At 49.8% G+C, this 22,551-nt stretch overlaps 6 protein-coding genes across 6 annotated transcripts; 3 read left to right on the top strand and 3 right to left on the bottom strand.

Moving 5' to 3' along the window:
• Window positions 1-1,081: 1,081 nt before the first annotated feature.
• BKA55DRAFT_537701 (uncharacterized protein) lies at window positions 1,082-2,099 on the top strand (the record flags this gene model as incomplete). Its single annotated transcript, XM_046189947.1, has 2 exons — window positions 1,082-1,328; window positions 1,783-2,099. The coding sequence occupies 2 exons, from the start codon at window positions 1,082-1,084 to the stop codon at window positions 2,097-2,099; spliced, it is 564 nt and encodes a 187-aa protein (XP_046050856.1).
• A 6,787-nt stretch (window positions 2,100-8,886) lies between these two features.
• On the top strand, window positions 8,887-9,851 carry BKA55DRAFT_563739 (Snf7 family). Its single transcript, XM_046192429.1, has one exon. The coding sequence runs from the start codon at window positions 9,084-9,086 to the stop codon at window positions 9,720-9,722; it is 639 nt and encodes a 212-aa protein (XP_046050855.1). The 5' UTR covers window positions 8,887-9,083; the 3' UTR covers window positions 9,723-9,851.
• BKA55DRAFT_640430 (uncharacterized protein) lies at window positions 9,852-13,396 on the bottom strand. Its single transcript, XM_046197129.1, has 2 exons — window positions 12,786-13,396; window positions 9,852-12,735 (listed from the first exon to the last, which is right to left on the bottom strand). Exons 1-2 carry the CDS (start codon window positions 12,985-12,987, stop codon window positions 10,070-10,072), a joined length of 2,868 nt encoding a protein of 955 aa, XP_046050854.1. The 5' UTR covers window positions 12,988-13,396; the 3' UTR covers window positions 9,852-10,069.
• Window positions 13,397-14,406: 1,010 nt separating this feature from the next.
• Window positions 14,407-16,375, bottom strand: BKA55DRAFT_537697 (uncharacterized protein; the record flags this gene model as incomplete). The annotated part of the gene is made up of 3 exons (XM_046189946.1): window positions 14,407-15,659; window positions 15,692-15,924; window positions 15,990-16,375. 3 exons carry the CDS (start codon window positions 16,373-16,375, stop codon window positions 14,407-14,409), a joined length of 1,872 nt encoding a protein of 623 aa, XP_046050853.1.
• A 1,059-nt stretch (window positions 16,376-17,434) lies between these two features.
• Window positions 17,435-20,038, bottom strand: BKA55DRAFT_312510 (uncharacterized protein). The gene is made up of 3 exons (XM_046185646.1): window positions 19,298-20,038; window positions 18,779-19,246; window positions 17,435-18,731 (listed from the first exon to the last, which is right to left on the bottom strand). Exons 1-3 carry the CDS (start codon window positions 19,730-19,732, stop codon window positions 17,673-17,675), a joined length of 1,962 nt encoding a protein of 653 aa, XP_046050852.1. The 5' UTR covers window positions 19,733-20,038; the 3' UTR covers window positions 17,435-17,672.
• Window positions 19,762-21,882, top strand: BKA55DRAFT_312488 (major facilitator superfamily domain-containing protein). Its single transcript, XM_046185645.1, has 3 exons — window positions 19,762-20,419; window positions 20,467-20,748; window positions 20,804-21,882. Exons 1-3 carry the CDS (start codon window positions 20,191-20,193, stop codon window positions 21,637-21,639), a joined length of 1,347 nt encoding a protein of 448 aa, XP_046050851.1. The 5' UTR covers window positions 19,762-20,190; the 3' UTR covers window positions 21,640-21,882.
• Window positions 21,883-22,551: the final 669 nt, after the last annotated feature.

Below are 22,551 nucleotides of genomic sequence, written 5' to 3'. Positions count from 1 at the left end.
CGCCACAAACAATTCATCAATCGAATCGAATCGTTTGGTCTTTCTTGGTAAGCACTCTACTCTAGACTGCAACTTGACGATGTCGTGATACACAGCGCGGCACGACGCGACCCTCCACAAGCGACGATGGCTGATTGACGCCCCCCCTTCTCTTTCAGCAACACGAGTTTGTAAAAAAAAAATTAAAAAAAATACGGGTTTTTAAAGATTGTTATTGGATGTTTGGTTTGGAGTGATGACGACACTAGATACAGTTTTATTCTAAAAAGAATTTATTTGCGGATGTGACAAACAGGGATAACGCGTTGACGCCAACGTGATACAGATGGGTACACAAAGTCAAAGTCAAGGCAGTGTGAGCACAGAAGTTTGTAGGGAGGGGGCTTTTTGTTTCGTTTGATGGCGTCGGGGAAGGGAAGGATGAGCCGTGGTTTTGACAGCAGATCTGGTGTTTCACTATGATGCGGGTTTCCGTGAGGGGTTTTTCTGTCTGTATTGTATTTGTGGTGAGTATTTGGTGGGGAGAGAAGAGGTTGTGTGAGATTGAAACGGGTATGTGCATTCACATCGGGGGATGTGTGCTTTATTTAGACTCATGGGACGCGTGGAGGGGGAAAGAAAACCTTGTTGGGTATTGAGGGGGTTTGACAACCTTTTTGGAGTTTGGATGGATGTGAAGATGAGGATTGGGTTTGGTGATGCTTGGTGATGGCGATATTTGGAGTTTGGTGGTGATGTGAATGATGTGAATGATATGGGGAAGAGATATTGTAAAGAGGCTGCCTAGATGCAAACTGAGCTGGAAAAAGTATAAATAGAGCTCTTGAGACCGATGAAAGACTTGAACTTTCTCAACTACTCAACTCTATAGTATAATCCTGCTATAGTATAACACTTATATGATCCTGATGTCGATTCCTTTTCCTGGATTATATATATATATCATCCAAGACTTATCGGGGAGATCGTCAGCGATCAGGTCCTCCACCTCGTAAGCACCAACTCTCCCCTGGTCCAGACACCAAGTCTAACAGATAAACAGCTGAGCAAAGCTTGAGAACTCGCCCCGTACTGTGGTGAAATGTTCATCGCCATCAATAGACATACTCTTCCAAGTCCGACATGGTCATTAAATATTATTCATCCCTGCGTAGCTGTGGACGACGAGTTCACTTTGAGAACAAACTGCTTCTTGTCATCGGGTCGACTGTCAGAGCCTGCCTGCTTTGGCAGATTCGATGTCACAGCCACCAAGGTGTCTTCTTTGCAAGTCGAGTCCCTACTAGAACAACGTCAGATACCGCGTACAGAGTTCAACATTGTTATATGTAAGTCTACAGACAACATTCAGTAACGTCAACAGTCGACATCAGATACATTCGTCAAGCAGGGCACTGCCTACACCATTTGTCTGTGAACCAGGCTGAGCCTGACAACTTCGCTGTACTTGATGCCATGGAACATCAGTCTGAATCGTCTCTATCGTTGGTTCAATGAACAACACGAGCGCCGAAAGATGTCATGGGACGTCATCTCCATTAGCGAGGAGAGAATGTAGCCAGGGCAGCGTTCGGTTGAAAGGTCGCCAAATTGCAAGTCTGGCTGGAAGAACCCACCCAAGAAGAACGAAAACGATATTATAAAGTTAGGAGAATAGACTCGGTGGCAAATCTCCAAGCTGTCTGAACCCCAACACCAGCCGTTCCATAGCAAAGGCAATCTTCTATACTATAAAGTGAGTCTTATCTACTGAAGATAGTACTCTACTAATATAAGATCTAGATATATATGATAATCGAGGTGGAGCCTGGCCACCCATCTCCAGGACCTCTAGCCGAGCTGGTTCTGCCGCGACTTGTTGCCAGCTCCTTGGGGGTCATGTACAGCCTCATTGCACCCAACTGGACCTCGGTGGCGAGACTGCCTGTCTGAAATGTCTTCCCTCTATCACACTCAGCCGTTTTATGAGTTTGTCGATGGTCTCAACCAGCAGGTATATAGCTTATCTATGCTTCAATCACGAAGTCTCAGCAGTGCCCCTTGAAGAGGTGGCATCCAACTCAGAGTCAGGGGCCATCACCAACGCTGTGGAGCCATGACGTAGAAAAGGCAATTAAGAAGATGTTCAAAATCTACAACAGTCCACAAGAATCGCAGTGGGCGGAACATCGATTCAGGGTATTGGAGCAAGGTGCAAGTCCTTTATACTGGGCGGTATCAGCTACATCCAGGTTGCAACAACGCCTGGGATTCAGCCAGTGATTTGATTCATACCTAATCACTAAACCCTTCAGGCAACTAGACTCACTTATATACCTGGCCCGGGATAAGTTCCAGCATCCATGTCAACACCAGAAGCATGGTCGGTTTGGCCGGATACAAGATCGCTCTTAAGGCTTGGGCTGTTGCCCGCCTTCTGGAGGTTCTCGCCATTCTTCTCACAAAGCCTCTCAAACCTGATCATCTTCGGATGATGAGCAGTGTTGTCCCTCACATCACCGACGGAAAAAGAATGCAATCCATATATACAAACGAGTCCAAGCAGTCGATCGCCAAAGCCACCTATCACCACAGCTGACGAGCGATACCGTCATCCCCCTAAAGCTAGTAGCTTCAAGCGCGGCCGAGCACAGTATTCCTCTTGACACCATCATAGAGAAGAGTGATCCTAATGACTTTTCTATCACCTCGCTGTTTGACATTGCCGTTGAATCCCCTGCGAAGGCCGCTGCCACCGAAGCAGCTGGCGAGACTTCATGTCTCGACACGCCGAAACTACCCTTGCTTTGCCAGTGAAGCTCGTTATAACTAAGGCAGCTGATGCCCCAATCATGAAATCGCTCAAGATCACGATCTAACACAACATTCGATGAGGCTGTCGTCTCCGTCCTATCTTAGCATTGACGTTTTGACATCATTACTGCCGATTAATACTGTCGCTATCGTAAATAAAGACTTAGGGTTTGCCAATTAGATAGATATAAATTATGAATTATGAATTATTCCCACCTGACTATAGAGTTCGCAATAGATCGCTTATTGAGGAGTGCTTGTTCATTGATGTCTCAATACCGTAACTTAAACTATCCCTACGTGTGGTTAGTAGAGTTAGACTCATAAGCAATGATCATAAGATGTACCGACAGTAAACCCAATCCTCTCCGACAGATCATAGTCTTCAATAAATCACATCTGGCAAATCACAGAGCAAGGCAATATCATCTGTGAATCAAGTCTTATTCTCGTACCATGGCCCATCCCGGGCATCTATGTTTTCCAGCCTCATCCCGAGGACTTTAAACCCGTACACCGACCTGCGTCGTCCACCGAAAACAGGTCCCAAAAACTTCCAAAATGTGGTATCTTTGCGCAACCACCAACGCCTCGCAATGCTTCATGCACTCGTGAAAACTCGCACAAAAGGCGTCGGGAGCCCTCCCTCCCAAACGCCGCCAGAAAGAAAGCTGCCGTTGTCCTTGTCCTCGTCCTCGTCCTTGTGCACCAACTGGTGCCGGCGCCGTATGTCGAAAACAAAAAATCGTAAAACAAAAGCAAAGCCGCCAACCACCAAAGCAGCCGTCTCCATCTGTTGGAGGACTTCTGGGTGCTCAAACCCCAGAGCGTGCGCTGGAACGCGTCACACGCTGGGGTTTGGCGGGTGTGCCATTGGCCACCATGCCCAGATCCGCTGCGACCTTGGTGGCCCGCTTCGCCTTGGGCTTCGAGATGCCCGTCTGTCCTTGTGTGGCCTTGTCCTTGGCCCGCCCTTTCTTGGGCTCCTCTCCCTGCACCTTCTCCAGGGGCTGGTTCCACTCCACACGTCGACCACTGGCGGACCTCTCCGACTCCTGACTATGGTCTGAGTTCTTCTCTGCCTGGTCCGCGAGTCTAACGAGGACCTCAGCAGGTAACTCGGCCTTACCCATGTTACGCTTGGTGTTGGCCCTTGTCTTGCGAGCCAACTCGTCCTCCTCACTGCGAGCCTTCTTTGGGAGGCTGCGGCCAGCACCAGCTCGGCCGAGCTTGATGGGCGTAGGGAGTGAGGATTTGGGGGCGCTGCTTGGATGGTCTTGACTTCGGAGCCGAGACGATCGGCGGGTGACTGGTGTGGTGGTGGCAAGCTCGTCAACCTGCTTGCCGGTGGGAGTGTCTGAGGTAGTGGCAGTGGTGGTGGTGGTGGAGGCAGAGGGAAGATCCGTCATGTCGATGGCCAACTCTGCCTTCTGGCGCTTAGCCTTGGTCTTTCGAGTGACCTTGCGGATCGAGCCTGCTGCCTCACCCGCCGCCTCGTCAACCTTCGCCTTTTTGGCGGGTAACTTGTGCTCGTTATCGACTTCACCGTCGTGCTTTCGTTTGGCCTTCATCGGGCTACCCCTGTTAGGGCTTCGTGCCCCGAGAGGCTGGCGTTTTGTAGCCGAGGCGATGGGAGACCCAGCCTCAGTAGTCTTGACGGCAGGGGTAATTTCGGCGGCGGGTGTGAGGGTGGTGGTGCTGGTGCTGGTGGTGTTTATGGCAGGAGTAGTAGAGGGTGCAGTGGTTTGTCGATGACGCTTTATGAAATCGCGCAAGTAGTCGCGCCCTGGGCTGTCCAAGTCCTGCTGACCATTGTCCGCGGCTTCTGCCTCTTGGGCAGGGACAACTGGGGGAGTGTCACCTTGCTGACCAGGTGTTTCTGCGTCGTCCCAGGACATTATCAATGTCTGATCGCCAGCATCCGCGACCGGTGTCGAGAATTGAGGTGTGGCAGGCCCATTCGAGATACCCATTGCGTTTCTTGTAGCACGCTTTAAGGGGGTCATCTCACTTTGACGGCGAGGAGTGCGTCGGATAGAAGAAGGTCGGCCAGTTGTAGCAGGCTCGCCAAAGACAATAGTGTTGTCATCTTGAGGAAGTTCAGGTGTATCGTATCCACCGGGGGAGGGGCGGTCGATAACACCGACACCGCTGATATCAGGTGTCTTAAGGAGAGACTCGGTGGATTGAGGTTCGGGGGTATGGAGTGCGCCTGGAGATGGGCTGGTAAAGTGACCGAAGCTGCTGAGATCAGGAGTCTGCATGGTAGAGTCGACAGGTCGGGGTCTGGGTGTAGAAATGTCGACGGATGGAGAGAACGAGAGAGAATCATTGAGCCCTTGGCTTGCAGGGAACATGTAGGCATATCTGGCCGACAGCTTAAATCGGACGAAGAGTCTACCGTTTTCCTCAGTGACCACGACCTTAGTGTGGCCATTGCAGGCGTCATCGGCCATGCGAGAAAGGTTCTGGATAGGAGCGGGGGCTGGAGGTGAGGATATTTGCGTCCCGAAAATATCGGGATTCTGGCGGACGTCGATGTTGACGACACCTTGGTCAGAAGCAGTGGGGGGTTGGGTGGCAGGTGACTCGGCAACAGTAGTGGGTGACTGGACGGTGGTGAGTTCCTCGTCATGTTGGTTGGTGGGAGCTGCGGCCGGTGAAGAGTTAAGGTCTCGTAACCATAGGTTCTCAGTGAGAACACTGGCATAACCCAAGTCAGGCTCGCCTTCGGTAGGTTTGGCTGCCTCAATGGGGTCAGCCTCGTTAGCAACACTCTCCTCCATGATAGTGTCAAGAGGAAGAGCGTGCTCGGCCGCGCTATCAGCTGCAGGCCTGGGAGAAGTGGGAGCCGTGTCGTTAGGGTGAGAGGTTTCATCGGCCGCGCTATCAGCTGCAGGCTCGTTGGGTGGAGAGGTAGTAGAATCGAGACCAGAAGTCTCATTGGCTGCATCGGTGACAGCGGCCTTCGCGGGGGATTCGTAGGTGATGTCAAACAGTGAGGTTATAGAAATGACATCGTGGAAGAGCCCCTCCTGTTGGAATTGGACCTTTCGGGGAGAAGTCGAGCGACGACGAGCTTGGGTGTCGAGGAACTTGCGGAGCAGAGGTTCGCTCTGGCGACGGCGCGCCTGGTTAGCGTTCTTGATACGCTTGGGCTCAGTGGCCAGAACAGGAGGAGCCATCCAAGAAAGAGAGCTACGGAAGGGGGACTCCTTTCCGAAGTCGAAAGACACACTGTCGCCTTGGCTGGGGACTTCGAGTGTGCAGCCTCGCGGCTGAGGGGTAGAGGGAGGGAGGATGGCAGGAAGAAGGGCAGCGAGACCGATGGGGCTGTCGGTCTGCATAGGGGTGACAGGGTTGACGGGAGCGCTCTGGGTAGCAGGAGTGGAGGGAGTTGAGGGCTCAGGTCGGTTCCACTGAGAAGGAGTGGGAGCGATGGGTCGCGAGTAGTTGAGGACAGGCGAAGACGCCTTGTTAGGGGTCTCTGGGAGACCCGTATCTTCGAAAGAAGATGAATCACACTCGGACGGCACTCGGAAAGTTCGACCAGGACGGATGGGAGAGTCAGCGACGGACTCAGTGGACATGTTGTCCTTGGCGGCGGCAGTAGCAGTAGATCCATAGACGGGGCTGGAAGACTGAGCGGGAGGTGAGGAACCGCGCTTCGACTTGGTAGGAGAACCAGGAGTCTTGCTGGGAGAACCTGGGAGAAGTTTGGTAAAGCCGCCAGAAAGACGCAGAACGCCCTTCTTGATGACCTCGCTTGTGAGACGAGCAAGTCGCTTCTTGGGAGAACGGGTCTCGGCAGAGAGAACAGGTTCACGAACGACGGTGGGACTCTCAGGCTCATCCTCATCCATGATGATGGAGAGGTCGGGCTCGCCAAGGGCAGCGAGGCGCTTTCGAGGGTCCCGGCGACTGTTCCGCAGTGCGGTAGAGACATCTGTGATAGACGCAGTGCTGAGATCGACAGACTCCATTCCTGATCGGTTGGCAGCCTGGATCTGAAGAAGCATATCATTGTACAGTGTCAATCGGTTACCTCTGGCAGGGACCAGGGAAACGGGAGAGCTGTCTGCATCGGCGGTATCGGTACTGATAAATTTGGCAGGTCGCTTGAGCGGAACGATTTGTGGAATTCCTCGGCGAACAGCTTGCATATCTTCGAGTGTAGGACCAGATTGAGTCTCGATAAGGTTGTTCACGACGTCGACTAGATGAAGTGTCAGTGAAGATCAGCGCAAATGTTCAGAAGTTGCTTACCCTTAGCCGTCATGAGATTGTGCATGTGCTGTGCATGGGAGAACATCAACATGTCCTCGAACACTGCTTCTCTAGAGACATGTTCGTAGGATGGTCGTCGCTGGACTTTGCGGGGAAGATGATGGTTGAAACCGATTTCCTCACGAGTAGGAACAGGAACAGCGGAGACGTTTGGGAAGATGACGAAAGGTGCAGCAGGCTGGCGTTCGTTGGAGATTGTAACTCGGCGCATGATCTGTCGGTTCGAGCTGGGAGCAGCAAGCGAATGTGTAGGAACACGTTCCCATGCGGGCGGTCGGGTGAGAGACTGCTTGAACGCAAAGTTGCCGAAGTTCAAGAATCTGTAGAACCGTTAGTGAGGTTAATTTGAGTTCAACGGTCGAGCAAACTTACGTCTTGCCTGCGTCGACACGAGTGTCGCCAGTGGTCGCGAAATGGGGTATGAAGTCAGCCGCAACGGGTTTACTGTAAATAAAATGTCAGCATTTTCAAGAGACGACATGATAGCTTCAAGATCAGGATAGATACTTACATTTGCATGGGCTCTTGCCCAAAGCCCCATTTGGGGACATCCGCAGCCGCCATCGCGAAGATGCAGCGCGGAAGAGAAGGTTTAAAGTAAACAAACCTCCCGCGATACGGGGTAACGTTGCGAAGAGGATGCGAAAAGGTGAAAATAAAGCTTGAAGAAGCTGAATATTGTGTAGAAAGTTTTTGCGAAGTAGCAGTCGAGTTCGTGAAGAGTTCGTGGGTGAAGTCAAGTGCTGGTGCGCAAAAAGGTTGAGAGTTTGTTTTGTTTTGCGAATGAATTTCGATGTGGGCTGCGAAGATGGAGGCGCTTTGGGCTTGAAGCTCCAGACGCGTCTGTGGCACCAGATAATTGTGGGTCACATATGGTCACCGCTTTCAGGGTCCACTGTTGGCAGCTGGCAAGCAGTGATGGCCTGTCAATGACAGGTGAGAGTAAACAATTGAGACTTTATTGGCTTTGAGGCGGATGATTCTCGTTGCTGTGGGCTATCATTGTTCAATTGTTGATTCACTGGTGGTGATTCCATTTACGTTTGGTCTTAAAGATCATTGTCGAACCACGGGCCACCACGATCTACCTTTTGTAAATGAGAGTGCCAAGGATCAACAAGAGCCTAAAATGAGGTTGATTTTACTCCATACTATTGTCAATATTCATTATTGTATGTATAACCGCCATTATTATGTATTGAGCCTCCAGATGTTAACTCGAGACGTTGGAACATGCTTAAAGGTGTAGATCAAAGTTAGACATTGACAAAGCACCAAGACCAATCACATTTCATGAATGACACTGAAGTGCCGTGTCGCCCTGTCCTGGAGCTTGGCTATTGCAATCTAATGAGCTTCTCCCGTGGCGAGTAATAGCATGTCTCACAAGCCAGAGATGGTTCAAATCTTTGCTCAAGTCACAAGTTCTTCCCGAGTACCACAAACTGAATAATAGCATTAAATTTGACATCCGTGATAAAAATCCCTGAACTATAAGCGGGAACCAGCGGTTGTGCTAGGCCAGGTCAGGGTCTTTTCTGGTTGACAGGAATGTTTGTTTACTTTCTGTGGGTCCTTTTACTATAGAATGCGACAATTCCAACAACATGCCGAAAATGGGCTGGATTGGCCTTGGAAAACTACTGAATCATTGGAAAAAAACACATCTCGATATGGTGATACATGCTTTTATTACTTATTTACTCAATGCGACTCAGAATTGTGCCTCAAACTCTGTCCTTGTGACTTCTGCATCTGATGGTATAGGGTAGCTCGATTTGAGTCGGATCCAAGGCGGGGTGTCCGCCCCGCCCCGCCGCTCGCTCCATGTCCATCCATCCATCTTTGAGCCGTGTGCGCAGTGAACGTCATCTCTCCAGGCCACCATTTCCGACCCTTACAACCACCACCTCCACGACACACACCGCGCATCTACACTCTACACTCTCCCACTACAAACAACAACCTCTCTGCACAAACATAGACCCCCTACAAACGTCAAGATGAACCGCCTCTTCGGCTCCAAGCCCGCGGGCCCAAAACCCACCCTCAACGGCGCCATAACCAACCTCGACACCCGCATATCCTCCGTCGACACCAAACTCAAAGCCCTTAACGCCGAACTAGGCGCCTACCAAGAAAAGCTATCCCGCATGCGCGAAGGACCCGGCAAGCAAGCGATGAAGCAAAAAGCCCTCAAGGTGCTGCAGCGCCGCAAAGCGTATGAGGCAGAGAAGGACAAGCTCGAGAGTCAAGTGTGGAACATGGAGCAGGCGAACAACATGCAGGATAACTTGAAGAACGTGATGACGCAGGTCGATGCGATGAAGACGACGAATAAGGAGCTGAAGAAACAGTATGGAAAGATCGACATTGATAAGATTGAGAGGTTGCAGGATGAGATGGCGGATCTGATGGATGTGGGTAATGAGATTCAGGAGAGTTTGGCGAGGAGTTATGACATTCCCGAGGATGTGGAGGAGGATGAGTTGGATGCTGAGTTGGAGGCGTTGGGGATGGAGGTTGAGATGGAGCATGAGATGGGCGGTGCTGTGCCGGGTTTCTTGCAGGATGAGGTCGTGCCAGAGTTTGTAGACGAGCCTCCCCAGACTGAGGATAAGGTGAAGCAGGTTGCTGGTTAACGAAGGGCGTCGCTGGATCATGTTAGGCTACTCGGGGTTGTCTACGTGGGTTTTGCTTGTCTTGGCGTTGGTTAGGTTCGTAGGGTCACCCAAGCACATCATTTCACTCTTCCATTATTGTTATGAATGCATTAAACTTGTATTTTCTACCTGTCCAAGAACATCGATCTTGAGCATCCGCAAGTGTCCAGTACGCACTTGTACACAAGACATGGTACTGTAGCCAGTGGAACTCTTGGTGATTCTGCAGTTATTCTCGATAAACACCCTGCCAAGCCCATATAACCCAACTCCCTCGCTCAAAAGAATGCTTTCTGGATATACGTTTATGTATCGAAATTGCAGATCTAATCGACCGTTGCAAAGAATCGGACAGCTTCTTCTAATGCGGGATCCTTATTACAGAAATCCCATCCAACAATTGTCGGAGTTTGACTACAGCAAATAATTTTATGCGCATCAAATTGTAGCTTGAAGACTCGTGCTGACGTGTTCTCGGCCGCGGCGATATGGGGATGGTGGCCTGCATGATGGCCATTGTGAATCGGAGGTTGGGGTTGTCCAGGAGGCGCACCTTGTGCATGGTTATTAGCCACGACGGGAGGTTGCGCAACTGGTCCTCCTGGAACGGGTACCGCATGAGGCGTTTGACCGGATCTCGGGTTGGTACGGCCGCTATCACTAGACAAGTGAGAACTACCAGAACTCGACTGCTGTCGCATTGGCATTTGGCGAATTTGGAGATTGGCCAAAGCATCCGTTACCACCCCTCTAAGCTGGGCTCGGATCAAAGGCGATGTCTCGCGTTCAATGGCAGTTTGTAAGTAAGAGTGGTGAGCCAGCGCAATTGGGTATGTCGCCAGCACGTGCTGCAACGAGCTGGGGCCAAGGGGTACCGCCTGGTCGATCAGCACTTGATATGAGTTTGCCGTTCGTTGGGTATCCCCGTGGTGATCGCGTAGCATCAAAGGTCCGAGAGGAGTGCCGTTCGTAGGCGGAGATCGTGGTACGATGGTCGATGAATGTGAAGACCTACTAGCCAGAGATCCGGCCATCGCGACGTTCGACGTTGCGCTCGACAAACTGGCAGCAGCCTCACGTTGAGCAGCCGCAGCAGCCTCTTCTTGTCGGAGATGGATTGCGGGCTTCCAAACACCTTCCTTGTCGCGTCGCCAAATAATGATGCTCTGATCATAGGAACCAGATACAATGCGACCATACTTTCTGCCTCCACCACCTCCAGGGGGAACCTTGGCGCCAAATGCCTGAACATCTTGAGGCCGAGAGCTTCCAGCATTTGCCCGACGGTCTCTCCTATGCCTTCGGTCCATGGTATTGTCAATCTCACCAGCCTCAAGCGCTCGGAAGTACTCAGCATCAACCGCCTTGGCTTCTGCCTCGTCTTCTGTTGTGCTGTAAGGCAGATCACCGAACCCAGCTTGGACAGTACGAACCAGGTGTGCGTGTCCTCGCAACTGAGCAACCTTAAGACCAGTAGGTGCATCGAAGATGCATACTTCCCAGTCACTGCTACCACTCACAATCCTGCGCCCATCAAACTCCACGCACGCTATCCCCTTGTCGTGTGCTGGAATCGTCTGAGTACAAGCCTGATCTGGCCACCTCCATACCTTGATATGCCTATCTCCTGATACAGAAACAATAGTCTTGTCACGAACTTGAATTGCGTTCACAGCAGCACTGTGACCATCCAGACGACCGATCATGGTGAATGGAGGCTTGACAGGAAGCTCCTGAGACAGGTCCGGCTCATAACCGTACCGTCGCAGGTGCACAGGTACTGGGCCGACCAGATCGCCTCCGTTGTATCCCAAATCGCCATGTCTCAAGGGGCGCCTGTTGAAGATCTTGATCGTCTTATCCTTGGAAGACGTAACTAGAATTCTTTTATCAAAGCGCACGTTGAGAACGGACTCGTGATGGGCTCTTGTTAGTTTCTGCACCAGCTCACCAGTCGAAAACTTCCAGATGAAGACATTGGAGTCACTACTTCCAGAAACAAGGAGATCTTCTTCGGGGTCAGCATCGAACTGGAGACACAAGACGGAGCCCATGTGTCCTATCAGAGGTGGTCGGACAAGTCGGCGGGTGCGCACGTTCCAGATACGCATGGTCTGATCCCTGCTACCGCTCACCAAGTAGTCTTTGTCGAACTGTAGAGCGTATACGCATTCCTGATGTCCTTCCTCGGGGAAATTGGGATGAGGAAACTGGAATGTGCTGTATTTGCCAAGCTCCCAATTCGCCTCTAACTTCCGTCGCATGCCGTACAGATAGCGCCAGTTAATACGATATCGTGATCGACCCACATCCCAGATATATAATGATGATGGTGGTAATGTGTTGGCTGCATCGGCTAGCGACATTGAAGCGAGAGAGGACTCGGTATCGTCGCTGGGTTCTTTACGCTTTCCTCTGCTGTCGGAAGATGAGGAAAGTGTTCGATCCAAGCTCGGGTTCCTACTCGACAAACCATCAAGGTCCATGTCGCCCATGGGTACGATTGCGGGTCGACTCGACGAGAAGGAGGAAGAAGGGCTACCGAACATGCTTCCACTGGCCAAGGTCTCGCTGGGGCCAGGCGTGCGGTCACCATCTGTCATCTCGAGGTCCTCATCAGAATTGACAACAGCGCGAATCTTGTTCGGATGGGCGTCCTGCATCGACTGGAGTCGGTTGAGGTGGCGGATCGAGTGGTCGAGACCGTTGTTTACCTTAGTCTCGCAGGCTTCGATCTCGCTCATGATGGTCTTCCACCCCTCCATATAGTATAGACGCTCCCATAGCTTTCGGTCAAGTGCCAATTCGTACCAGGCGCGGCATGTCTGCGTAACACTCACGAGGGAAACGGGATCGAGGAAACCTAGAATCTTAAGACAGATTTCAGCGGGGAGGTATTGAATAAAGTCGATGTAGAGTCTCGGATTCAATCGGTGGACGATCTCGGCGATGACGGACGTGGGCAGGTTGTCGAGTAACGCCATGGTCAGTTCTGTGAATAGTCAGCAAACAGAGCTTAGCAATCCAATCAACACAACGTACCTGTTCTGACCTGGAGGGGTAGAAGCGACGAGTTCGCGACAAGCCATGTGCTCAAGTCGGAGGGAGAACGCAGCGTAGCAAGGGCGGTCGATAACTCTTGATTCACGGTTGGTGTAAGAGGATCTTCGGAGTAACCCTCGTCGGGTTGATGTGCAGGTGAGAAGGGATCCATCGAGGACAAGGCCTCGTTCTTATTCGACATTGGGAACTTCGAGGCCTCGGGCCCCTGTTGATGTAGCAATACGATCTTCAAGCGATGATTTGGCGGCAAGACAGTTGAGCGCAAGACAGCGGTCAGATGAAATGGGATGTGATGCGTATGCGTGGGCGGCGTAAGCTTGGCGGTTAAAAACGTTGAGATGATGAGTGTCACAACAGGACGCGCACAACAGGCAACAAGGAGATGTCGAGACGTCGTGACGCAATGGAGTGAAGGGACTTGAAGCGAGGTGCTAATATAATAAATAGTTTATCAAGCCAGAGCAAAGACTCGGGCGAAGTTGGTGGATGATATGTGACCAAAACAAGTAAAGAGAGGGAGGAATGAATAAAGACGTATAACCAAACATTCAAGGATGGCATTGGATGGTCATGGATGGATGGAGTGCTCGGGAAGATTAGAGAGAGAGTGGAAGTGGAGGCTCCGAATCAAGGTCCAGGCCACGACCATACCAAAACAAGCCCCGCTCATCTGAGATTTGGCATTGGCTGATGCCCTGGAATGGGCCTGGGCTTGCCTCGTTCTGCCGAGAGGGGACGGCAGCCAAAGAGTGAACCCTTCCCAACTGGCTCTAGCGGTGGAGGAATGGCTGAGCGCTTATGCAACTGAAGCAGCCCTACAGAATTATTTTGAAGGATTCGTGAAAATGAGGCGATGTTGAAATATTATTCATATTAACTTGAGACTAATTACCAAGATTAACAATTTTTCTACGCGAAAACATCTGCCAACGTGTTGTTTTCCCTTTTTGTCAATCTACAGGGTAGTCTAAACTGTGTCTCGATTTACCCACTCACACACGGGAGGCGTCGATTAACTTCGGGTAGGGCGCTCTAATCATCGACATCGACATCAGCATCAGCATCAGCATCAGTCAGCATTACATTGATACACTCGACCGCCTTATTCATCAGCCAGCCAGCATTCCTCACAACTGAGTCACTTCGTTATTTAATATTAGTCAAGCATGACTCGTTGGAACATGGGTACTGCTTGTTCTTTGACTGTTACTGTCGCGTGACCTACAACAGTTGAACAGCTTAAGCTCTGGGTGGTGATTATATGCTCTCAGCCACAGGTCTCAACTACAAATAACACGTCCGGCTCACATTTTAGACATTATACCATAATGCGTAATAATGGCTATAGCATAAATGCTGATAAGAAAGTGTCCTACAACAGACTATTGTTCTACTGCCTTGATGCATCGTCACCACACGAACATCCTGGACTCCTATACTATGAGTTTAAACTTGTTCCAACTTGTTTTTGTATATTATGCAGATGGCTTTATAACTCCTGCCGCCAGCTAGCGTTATCTGCCTACGGCCATCCATAGACTAAGTTTGCCTAGGTATTCCCTTCAAAAAGAAAAAGAAAATTCAAACATCTCATCAATAATCAGTATCCTTCCCTCGCTAAAAAAAATCTTCTGTTCGTAAGCACCGCAGCTTCCTTATAATTTCCCTGTCTCTCGTACATTTTGATGAAATCGTCTATGGAAGAAATAGTGTCGGGATGATTCTGCCCAAGTGTCTTCCTAGTCATCAACACCTGAACACATAGCTCTTCAGCCTCCCACAATCGCCCTTGACTCTCAAATACTAAAGCCAAGTTAGCCTTACCTTGGACCGTAGAGGGATGTTCTTCCCCGAGTAGTTTCGTTCCCAAATCCGCCACTTGTATCGCGAGTATTTCTGCCTTGTCCCAAAGCCCTTGGTGAGTAAAAACAGACAATAGCCTATTCATGTTGAGTAGCGTCCGGGTATGCTCATCTCCAAACAATGTTTTGCTTAGATACAATGCTTGTTGTATCAGGCACTCGGCCTCGTGTAGTCGCCCCAGTCGAGTATATATAAGCCCCAAGTTTGATTCACGCAACATCGTCTCTGGATGCACTTCACCAAGTACCCTCGTACTTATCTCCAATGCTTGCAGCTCAAGTTCTTCAGCTTCCAGATACCGGTTCTGAAATATGTATGCCGTCGAAAGGCGGCTCATACTGACCAGGGTGGATGGATGCTCCTCTCCTAGAACGTCCTTCTTGGATTTGAACGTCCGTCTAAGGTGTTTTTCAGCCTCACTATAGAGTCCCCGGTGGAGAAAAAGTCGCCCGAGAAGGTCGAAAGCATCGAGTGCCTTTGCACTCTCGCTTTGGCTTTCCTTTTTATAGCCTTCCACTACCCTGTGAATCATCTCTTCTGCAGATTTATATCTTCCTTGTGCAATAAGTACTTGGGCCAGACTGGTCGCTAAATCAAGGGTCGGAAGATGTTCATTAACGGACATAGTCTCTGCCATGGATAGTTCTTGTCGTAGATACTCCTCTTGAGCTTGCTGGTAACGATATTGCCGTAGGACCGAGATAGAACTTGAAGGCGCCTGAACAGAACTTGAAGCCGGGGGTTGGGCTGGAAGGCTTTGATAGATAGGGGCCGGACTCTGTCCAGTAAAAGTATTGCCCCAACTTGGGATTGTTCCCGCGATGGATTGTGTAGAAGGGGATGCCACTGGGCTCAGAGCCCTTGGAGTAGAGCCCCCTGAGGAGAAATTCAAGCTCATTTCTGAGAAAGCTGGACTTTCAGCTATGGAACCTCTTTCAGACACAGTCCGGCAATCCACGGCGGATGGAGTAGCTTTCGAATTGGTGTCAGCTGCAATACGTAAATCGTGAATATTGGCTTACACGCTGCGGGACTAGGAGCATACAAGTGTGTTTGAGAAATTTCATGTCTGCTCATCCATCGATCGATCTTTTGTGGTTCGACTTCTCTGTCCCTAACTGTGAATATTTGCTCTCTTTTTTCACTTTCAAGAATCTTTCTTTGTTGTCTCTTTCTGACAATAGCTGCCATTTCTGCTGGCTTGATGTTCTTGTCCTTCCCCCATTGTGTTATTCGTGTTCGATACTGACGTATTCTATAGTATAAGTAACTTAGTTAAAAGGGGTTTGTGCATATTTTCAACCGGGGCAAATATCATACTCAGCAGTAAAGCCAAATTCTTTCTCTATTATCTCCCTGACTTCATTCAGAGGTTTTTTCTGTGTGTCATGGAGTTCGAGGACTCGGGCTTTATACGGCTCCCAGTCCTTGGCGCGTAGAGTCGGAGCCTTCTTCCTTCGTTGCTTCGGGGGAGGGGCCATAGATTGAGCATCGAAATTGTTGACGGCAGACACATTTTGAGGTTGATGAGAACCATGATGATGCAAGAGAATTGGGGGAGGAAATACATGGTTCTCAGCGGGAGCAAAGTGTCCAATCAGCGCTTGGTTCTGCTGAGTTAAGCCACCAGGCTCTGCATTTACGCCAGGTTCGCCGAGTGGATGGAGTGCATGGAAGAGATATTGTGAGGAGATTAGAGAATCCATGTTGATGCTGGATTTCTATGACAGAGGGGGGGGGGCGAAGAAAATTATAAAAGGCGATTACAGACGAAGAAGAACGCGGTTTTGTCGAAGACTATCTAAAATATAAAAAGATCAAAGCCGTGACAGCGAAAAAGTCCTATTCTGGCAATGACAAAATCCATCCGAATCAGCCCAAGCAGCCAACAGGTGGCGGTCAAGATCCAAGCATAAGCCGCCAGGCTGCCTTATTGCATTTCGCAAAAGTACTATTTCAGGGCGGCCTGAACTCCAAAACTCCAATTTTTCAGTACGTATTCTAAGACATAGAAAACATCACAGCCAATTGTTGAGGTCGGGGGTCTTTTCAGACGCCATGACTCAAAAGTACTATTCCAGCCTTGACAGGGGTATCAGCCAACAACTGTTAAGCTTGGATACGAGTCACAATGCAGACCTGGATTTCTTGGCGTATGCTGGCTGCTGCGAAACTACTATTCCAGTTTTAGCAGGGGTATCAATTGGCAGCCAACAACTATTAGCGACCGTAGGTGGCTTAGATATAAGCTATAACACAGACCTGGATTCCTCAGCGTATGCTCACGGCTGTAAGGGGTAATGGTTAGGAACCAACAGCCGGTGATGACTGAGGTGCAGAACTACAAACAGCCCCCGAGTTCTTGACGTATGCTAGCAGCTGCAAAACTACTATCCGTAGAAGTCATACCATTAAAAGGCGGAGTTGTTTGTTCATAATGGCTAACTTCACCCAAAAAGTTTCAATACAGTCTTTCTCAGACACAATCAATTCTCTCCAGCGAACCTTAAAACAAGCAATTTCATCATCCAATCATTATCCAATCTGTCTGATCAACACATCGAGCCATGGCCCAAGGAACCCTTTCTGCTGAAGTCGTCATCTCTATCATATTCGGCATCCTTCAATTAGTCATGGGACTAGTTTCTCTTTGGCAACAGCACTACTTTCGTTGGGCCGCACGTAAGCCGTTCATTCATTTGACGAAACCGCAAGAGCTGACTAGATAGGAACTCGCAGACGTGGAAGAAGAAGAAGAAACACTTTCTGAGAACCCAGAAAGACAGAGGCCTCAAGGCTTGATGAAGTTTGGGTATAACAGTGTATGGACATGAGTGGAAGAATTCAAACAGTGGCTCTGGTGATGGCAGGGTAGGTCGTCTTAAGATAGTGTACCTTGGCATTGCTTAATCTAGAATATAATATCTTTGTTTTGTGACCATGTATCAACGTTGGCTCAAGTCATATTCCTTCATGTAATCATACAAACGTTCTCCTTACTCCTCAGAAAATCAACGAAAAGTCTTCCATATCTAACGGAAACTCCTCCAAAATCATATTCCAATCCGGAACAGCAACCTCACTCGCACTCTGCATCGCCTCCCCACTCCCCTGAAACCCCATCTGCTGACTTCTCTCATCATGTTGTACATCTACATTCTCCCTCTCAACCTTCTGCATCAACAAAAACGCCCTCTCTCTCAACGTCGTGAGAACAGTCCACTTCAACCCATTCAACGGCTTATTCTCACTCGTCTTGAAATTCTCAAGTTGAATCTCCACAGCTGCAAAAGCTCGCTTGGCAAGTTCTCCGCGGGGACATACGCATAAGTGACGGAGGATGAAGAGCATTATGTGATATTGGGGATATGAGCGGCTGAGCCACTGGAAGGCGAGGAGGTCGTCGTCTCGCCACATGATGTTGGAGAGTTCGAGGAGTTCGACTGCTTCAGTGACTTCGGCTTCTGTGGCCATTGGCGGTTGGCGATCGTCGGGTGAGCGGAGGATCTGCCATTGGCGACGAGAGACAACGTCCACTTTGCAGAGAATCAGACGTGCGGTTCGGATCGTCATTCTCTGTTCCGGTATCACGGGGTTGCAACGCTGCAGAATTCCTTCAACCTTTTCAACGGCATCTTTGATGAGCCGCTTTCGTACATCTTCATCTGGTATGCCATCTGCAGAGCAGCTCATCTGGAAGAGTTGAGCCCACGCCTGCGACGCATGATTGCAGCACAGCGGCAGTGTCATTCGCGTCCAATCTGGCCTTGAGGGTGGAAGCTCTTTCATGCCGGGGAAGATGTCACTATCGTGTAAGTTCCGTGGCAGCTCCACACTGTATACTGGACTAATGCCTGATGGATTCTGCAGTCCATAGTCCTCAGCGCCTCTCCCGTCTCGCTCTTGGAAATACCACCATACTCGACGTCGGATTTCTGACTCAAAGGGGGATAAGCCGAGTTTGCTGCCATCTCTGTGCAGACCTATTGATTGTGCAGATCGGAGCGCAAGGCCATTCATGATCCATACCGCCCGACCTGAGGTATGAACACGCATTGAGCCCTACAGCGATGTTAGTGATATTCTTTTGATTTTCATGATGTACTTGCCCCATAGATTGCCAGCGCTTGAAGAAGAGTGATGGTAGGATTATCGAGGAAATCTGCTTGGGCCAGAGACTGCTCCAAACACATCCTGTATCGAAGGAGAGCTTGCTTTTTGTCCTCCCCAGTGATATTGAGCACATCATCGGGGGGCATGGCCGTCACGGAAGCGTAGTAGATGGCAAAACAAAGTGCCAAATTTTCATTCGAAGCTTTGTTTGGGTCGCTGGTGACTGTGTAGATGACTGTCTCGGCGGTAGGGATGTGCAGAACTTTGGTATATGGATCAACACCATCGACAAAGACTTTCCATAGGTGGATGGCTACGCGTCTTTGTGGGTGATAAATGGCGGTGGATACCGATGCTATACCAGCTGATAACCACCCCATGGGATTCAAGTGACATGTTGGAGAGTTGGCATCATGAGGTGGCTCATCTCTGGGGCTTGCCAAGGCCATTCGCACGTCGTCCTCCTGATCATGTGTTAATGCGAGACATAAAATACAGAATGAATCATTCATTACCTGCTCGATCACTCGAGAGAAGAGAACTTCGTTGACATAATGACTACTTTTTCCCTTATTGAACAAGAGACCCTCACGAGAACTCCGTTCCACATTGTGTGAACCCCCAACCCTCTCTCTGACCTCAACATCTGCAGTTGTACTTGCCGGCGTAGGCACACTATTCGCAGGCGTCACTGAACTTGCAGACACCGTCGGTTGCGGCGACACATCTTGTCCAGCCTTGAACGCCTCAATCGTCTTCTCCATCTGCGAGATGCGACTTGCAACATCATTAATCGTCGTCTTCTTCGCCCGTCGTGCAGGCGGCCCCGCAGGCGGATACGAGCACTCAAAGCCAGACCGAACACACTGCGCACATGGGAATTTCTTGTCGCAGCGAACTTTTCGGCGATGACATACGGCGCACGACCGAGTTCGGGGCCGAGAAGACATGATATGGTATTACACCGACCGATAATTGACAGGCCGAGAACTGTGGTATTTTACGGATGAGGATTCGGTCTTTGTAAGCTGAGATTCACCGGGGATTATGTCCGTGGCCGGGATATTATGAGATGGAGAGATCAATGACGAGCTCTAATTCGTTGCGGTCGATCTTATCAATATACTAGCGTCGGCTTCGGTGGGGGTAGAAGGTCCGAGACCGAAGAAACGAATCAGAGACTTGAGCTCGGCTGCAAATAATCCACCATCATCGGCCTTTGGAAGTCTCGCGTCGCGAAATTAACTCCTTTGAACGAATGACCGTGAATATGGAGCTCCATAAGGCGTGTTATGGACCTCTTTTAGGCTCAGATCTCCCGTGCATCTGGTACTTATAAATCTCCACGCCCATGTCAACAACTTGAGCCTCAGCGCAACCCTCGATCAGATAAACAACATCTTTCATCATGGCTGCTCAAGACACTACTGCACCTTCGTCGCCTCGCAATTCGGAGCTCACGCTTCAGAATCAGGTTGGCTACAACAACGAAAAGTCTGATCTTGAGGAGGGTACCACACAGCCTGAGCCTGCAGCTGCGCCAGCTGGAAGTGGCGCGCCTGATGGTGGTCTCACAGCTTGGCTCGTTGTTCTTGGCGCATGGTGTACCTCGTTTTGCAGTTTTGGCTGGATCAACAGTAAGTTTCATGCTGTGTATTTCTGTGGCTTTGACTAATTATTCTAGGTGTGGGCGCTTTTCAGGAATACTACCAAAACGATCTTTTGAAGCAATACTCGTCGAGTACCATCGCATGGATCCCCTCGCTGCAGATCTTCTTTATCATGGGCATGGGTCCGATTATCGGAAAGCTCTACGATAGCTATGGGCCGCGGTGGCTTATCTTCGTTGGAAGCATCATGCATGTCTTCGGTATCATGATGGCGTCCATTAGTACCGAGTACTACCAGATTCTTCTGTCTCAGGGTGTATGCTCCGCCATCGGTGTCTCAGCCATCTTTCAGCCTGGTAAGCCTCGTCTTGTCCCCATCTTCCCATCTCAAAACTCGACTAACGTATTTAGCCCTCTCGACGATTCACGGATGGTTTGACAGCAATAGAGGAGCTGCCTTTGGCATTCTTGCAACCGGATCGAGTATCGGCGGTGTCATCTTCCCCATCATGGTCACCCGCCTCATCAAGCAAGTGGGCTTCGGCTGGTCCATGCGAATCTGTGCCTTTATGATTCTCGGCCTCCTCATCATCGCCAACCTCACCGTCAGATCGATCCACCCACCGAACCCTCAGAAGGTCACCCGCGCCCAGATGCTCAGGCCATTCTATGAACCAGAGTTCATCTTCTGCATGCTCGGATTCTTCTTCTTCACCTACGGACTTTTCGTTCCTATCGACTACCTGCCCGTTCAAGCACTTCATGCTGGTGTGGACCCGAACCTCGTTCAGTATTTGATTCCTATCCTCAACGCTGCCAGTCTTTTTGGTCGTGTTATTTCAGGAGTTCTTGGTGATAAGATGGGCCGTTATAACATCTTCATCATTGTCGGCTTCCTTTCCGCTATCTGGATTCTTGCCCTATGGATCCCTTGCAACACGCAGGACGGTATCATTGCCTTTGCGGCCTTGTTTGGTTTCTGCTCCGGCGCATACGTCTCCTTGATTGCACCGCTCGTTGCTCAGATCTCGCCACTTCCGGAAATTGGATTCCGTAGCGGCATCGTCTTCTTCGTCTCCTCGATCGGTGGACTCACCACCAACCCTATCAACGGCGCTATCCTCGAGAGGCCAACTGGCTGGCTTGGAGTCAAAATCTTTGCTGGTGTCTTCTGCCTGGCTGGCACCGCTTTCATCCTTGCTGCAAGAGTCCACCGGGTTGGATGGAAGATCACGGCTACTTTCTAAAAGTGTACTTGGACGTTGTTTGATTTTTGAGGATATACCAGGATGCATTGCATTGTTTTACGAAAATTGAAAGCTGAGAGCTTTACATGTCACCACTCAACTGCACTAGACTTCTAATAATAGACAGATAGAAAATGATGGTTTGATTGCGCTTTGCAGTTTTCAAGTAGCCCAGACATTTCTGAAAAATGCAACGCAAGACGCTTACCAGTTGTGACTTTAAATTTCTTCCTCGAGTGAGATGATGCTGATTATGGCACAGCGAGTAGTCCTGTCTTGATGATTTTATTTTCTTTGATGTAACTTGATGTCATGTCGTTTCGATAAGCGCTCAAGCAAAAGTATTCAAAGATGACTGTAAGTATGACTTGTAGTATCACCCTCAAGACTCCTGGCATCCATTATGAGCAGCCTTCTGGCACATTTGATTTCTCAGCTTACTCTGGGTGCTGTCTACCAGCCAACAGCTGCTGTTCAGTATGACACTCAACCAACTGGATGATTGGATATGTGTAGGCTGAAAGAAGGCTGAGTAAGATACACGCAACCACGATAGCCCTTGAGAAGATGGCTCGTCGTTAGATTCAACACTTGGCGCATGCCAAGACTGATCTGTGCATCTTGATTTCCAGTCTCTAAATCTCCGCTGACAAGTGGATCAACGTTGTACCGTCCTTCAATTGCCGTCCTATTCAGCTTTGTAAACTCATTAAACTCACATAAGTACATGTACACGTCATTGAACATATTATATAAAAGTCCCCGACGCCATCTCCAAATTTATAATAAAAAACCTCCACGAACCTCGGCTGCATATTGTTGGGCTGAAGGATGTTTTGCTGGGACCGCTGATATACCCAAAAGCAGCAATTCATCCGCATAAACGTCCGACGGACTTTACACGCGGTCCCC

Source organism: Fusarium redolens (assembly GCF_020744475.1).
Source record: "Fusarium redolens strain MPI-CAGE-AT-0023 chromosome Unknown BKA55scaffold_6, whole genome shotgun sequence".
Classification (NCBI taxonomy): domain Eukaryota; kingdom Fungi; phylum Ascomycota; class Sordariomycetes; order Hypocreales; family Nectriaceae; genus Fusarium; species Fusarium redolens.
The sequence above is the reverse complement of the archived record's forward strand: the minus strand, read 5'-3'. Positions and strand labels throughout refer to the sequence as shown.

Bases quoted from the DNA above. Each gene is read 5' to 3' on its own strand.
- BKA55DRAFT_640430 (XM_046197129.1), bottom strand. From the start codon at position 12,987: ATGTCGAATAAGAACGAGGCCTTGTCCTCGATGGATCCCTTCTCACCT. The intron at 12,736-12,785 runs GTACGTTGTGTT...GACTATTCACAG, and splicing joins ACCCCTCCAGGTCAGAACAG to AACTGACCATGGCGTTACTC.
- BKA55DRAFT_563739 (XM_046192429.1), top strand. From the start codon at position 9,084: ATGAACCGCCTCTTCGGCTCCAAGCCCGCGGGCCCAAAACCCACCCTC.
- BKA55DRAFT_312488 (XM_046185645.1), top strand. From the start codon at position 20,191: ATGGCTGCTCAAGACACTACTGCACCTTCGTCGCCTCGCAATTCGGAG. The intron at 20,420-20,466 runs GTAAGTTTCATG...TAATTATTCTAG, and splicing joins CAGTTTTGGCTGGATCAACA to GTGTGGGCGCTTTTCAGGAA. The intron at 20,749-20,803 runs GTAAGCCTCGTC...TAACGTATTTAG, and splicing joins CTCAGCCATCTTTCAGCCTG to CCCTCTCGACGATTCACGGA.
- BKA55DRAFT_312510 (XM_046185646.1), bottom strand. From the start codon at position 19,732: ATGTCTTCTCGGCCCCGAACTCGGTCGTGCGCCGTATGTCATCGCCGA. The intron at 19,247-19,297 runs GTAATGAATGAT...ACACATGATCAG, and splicing joins TCTCTCGAGTGATCGAGCAG to GAGGACGACGTGCGAATGGC. The intron at 18,732-18,778 runs GCAAGTACATCA...ACATCGCTGTAG, and splicing joins AAGCGCTGGCAATCTATGGG to GGCTCAATGCGTGTTCATAC.